The sequence below is a fragment of the Empidonax traillii genome, unplaced genomic scaffold (genome assembly GCF_003031625.1).
Source record: "Empidonax traillii isolate 1590-97213 ecotype Southwest subspecies unplaced genomic scaffold, ASM303162v1 scaffold6583:size5892, whole genome shotgun sequence".
Taxonomy (NCBI): domain Eukaryota; kingdom Metazoa; phylum Chordata; class Aves; order Passeriformes; family Tyrannidae; genus Empidonax; species Empidonax traillii.
In genome coordinates, this window is record NW_020961776.1 from 4,372 (window position 1) to 5,892 (window position 1,521).

A 1,521-nucleotide genomic window follows, 5' to 3' on the forward strand; every position below is an offset into this window, starting at 1 on the left:
ATTTAGGCTCCCCCCAAACCCCCCAACCCGCCTATTTGGGGTCCCAATCCAATTTAGGCTCCCCCCAACCCCCATTTGGGGTCTCAGTTTAGGATCTCCCAAACCGCATTTCGGGTCCCAACCCTATTTGGGGTCCCAATCCAATTTAGGCTCCCCCCAACCCCCTATTTAGTGTCCCACAACCCCAATTTGGGACCACAGGGTCCCAACCCTATTTGGGGTCCCAATCCAATTTAGGCTCCCCCCAACTCCCATTTGGGGTCTCAGTTTAGGATCTCCCAAACCGCATTTCGGGTCCTGACCCTATTTGGGGTCCCAATCCAATTTAGGCTCCCCCCAAACCCCTATTTAGTGTCCCACAACCCCCCAATTTGGGACCAAAGGGTCCTGACCCTATTTGGGGTCCCAATCCTATTTAGGGTCCCAATCCAATTTAGGCTCCCCCCAACCCCCATTTGGGGTCTCAGTTTAGGATCTCCCGAACCACCTTTAGGGTCCCAACCCTATTTGGGGTCCCAATCCTATTTGGGGTCCCAATCCAATTTAGGTTCCCCCCAACCCCCATTTGGGGTCTCAGTTTAGGATCTCCCAACCCCCATTTTGGGTCCGAAACCTATTTGGGGTCCCAATCCAATTTAGGCTCCCTCAAACCCCCCAAACCCCTATTTAGTGTCCCACAACCCCCCAGTTTGGGACCACACGGTCCCAACCCTATTTAGGGTCCCAATCCAATTTAGGCTCCCCCCAACCCCCATTTGGGGTCTCAGTTTAGGATCTCCCAAACCGCATTTCGGGTCCCAACCCTATTTGGGGTCCTAATCCAGTTTAGGCTCCCCCCAAACCCCCCATCCCCCTATTTAGTGTCCCACAACCCCCCAATTTGGGACCACAGGGTCCCAACCCGATTTGGGGTCCCAATCCAATTTAGGCTCCCCCCAACCCCCCAATTTGGGACCCCCAGACCTCGGCGATGATCTTCTCCAGCTCCCGGTTCTCCTTCTCCAGGAGCCGGGATTTCTCCTCCTCGTTGTTGTTGGTGGAGGATCCGGTTTTCATGGTGTCCTGCTGCTCCGACTGCCACTCCCCCCGCGTGATCAGGCGCCGCATCTGCGTGTGTTTGGGGCGGTTATGGGATTGACCCCCCAAAAAAAACGATTGTGGGGTCTGCAGGAGGGGTGTAGGGTCAATGGGAGGGTTGTAGGGTCAATAGGATGGTTGTAGGGTCAATGGGATGGGTGTAGGGTCAATAGGATGGGTGTAGGGTCAGCAGGAGGGTTGTAGGGTCAATGGGATGGGTGTAGGGTCAATAGGATGGGTGTAGGGTCAGCAGGAGGGTTGTAGGGTCAATGGGATGGGTGTAGGGTCAATAGGATGGGTGTAGGGTCAGCAGGAGGGTTGTAGGGTCAATAGGATGGGTGTAAGGTCAATAGGATGGTTGTAGGGTCAATGGGATGGGTGTAGGGTCAATAGGATGGTTGTAGGGTCAATGGGATGGGTGTAGGGTCAATAGGATGGGTGTAG

General features: G+C 54.7%; 1 protein-coding gene across 1 annotated transcript in view; it reads right to left on the bottom strand.

The window, feature by feature from the left end:
• LOC114073479 (gamma-aminobutyric acid type B receptor subunit 1-like) overlaps positions 1–1,133 on the bottom strand; it is a 3,512-nt gene extending 2,379 nt beyond the window's left edge. The window contains exon 1 of the mRNA XM_027911223.1: positions 964–1,133. Coding sequence (XP_027767024.1) covers positions 964–1,107 — 144 coding nt within the window. The 5' untranslated portion in view covers positions 1,108–1,133. The remainder of the gene's footprint in view (positions 1–963) is intronic.
• Positions 1,134–1,521: the final 388 nt, after the last annotated feature.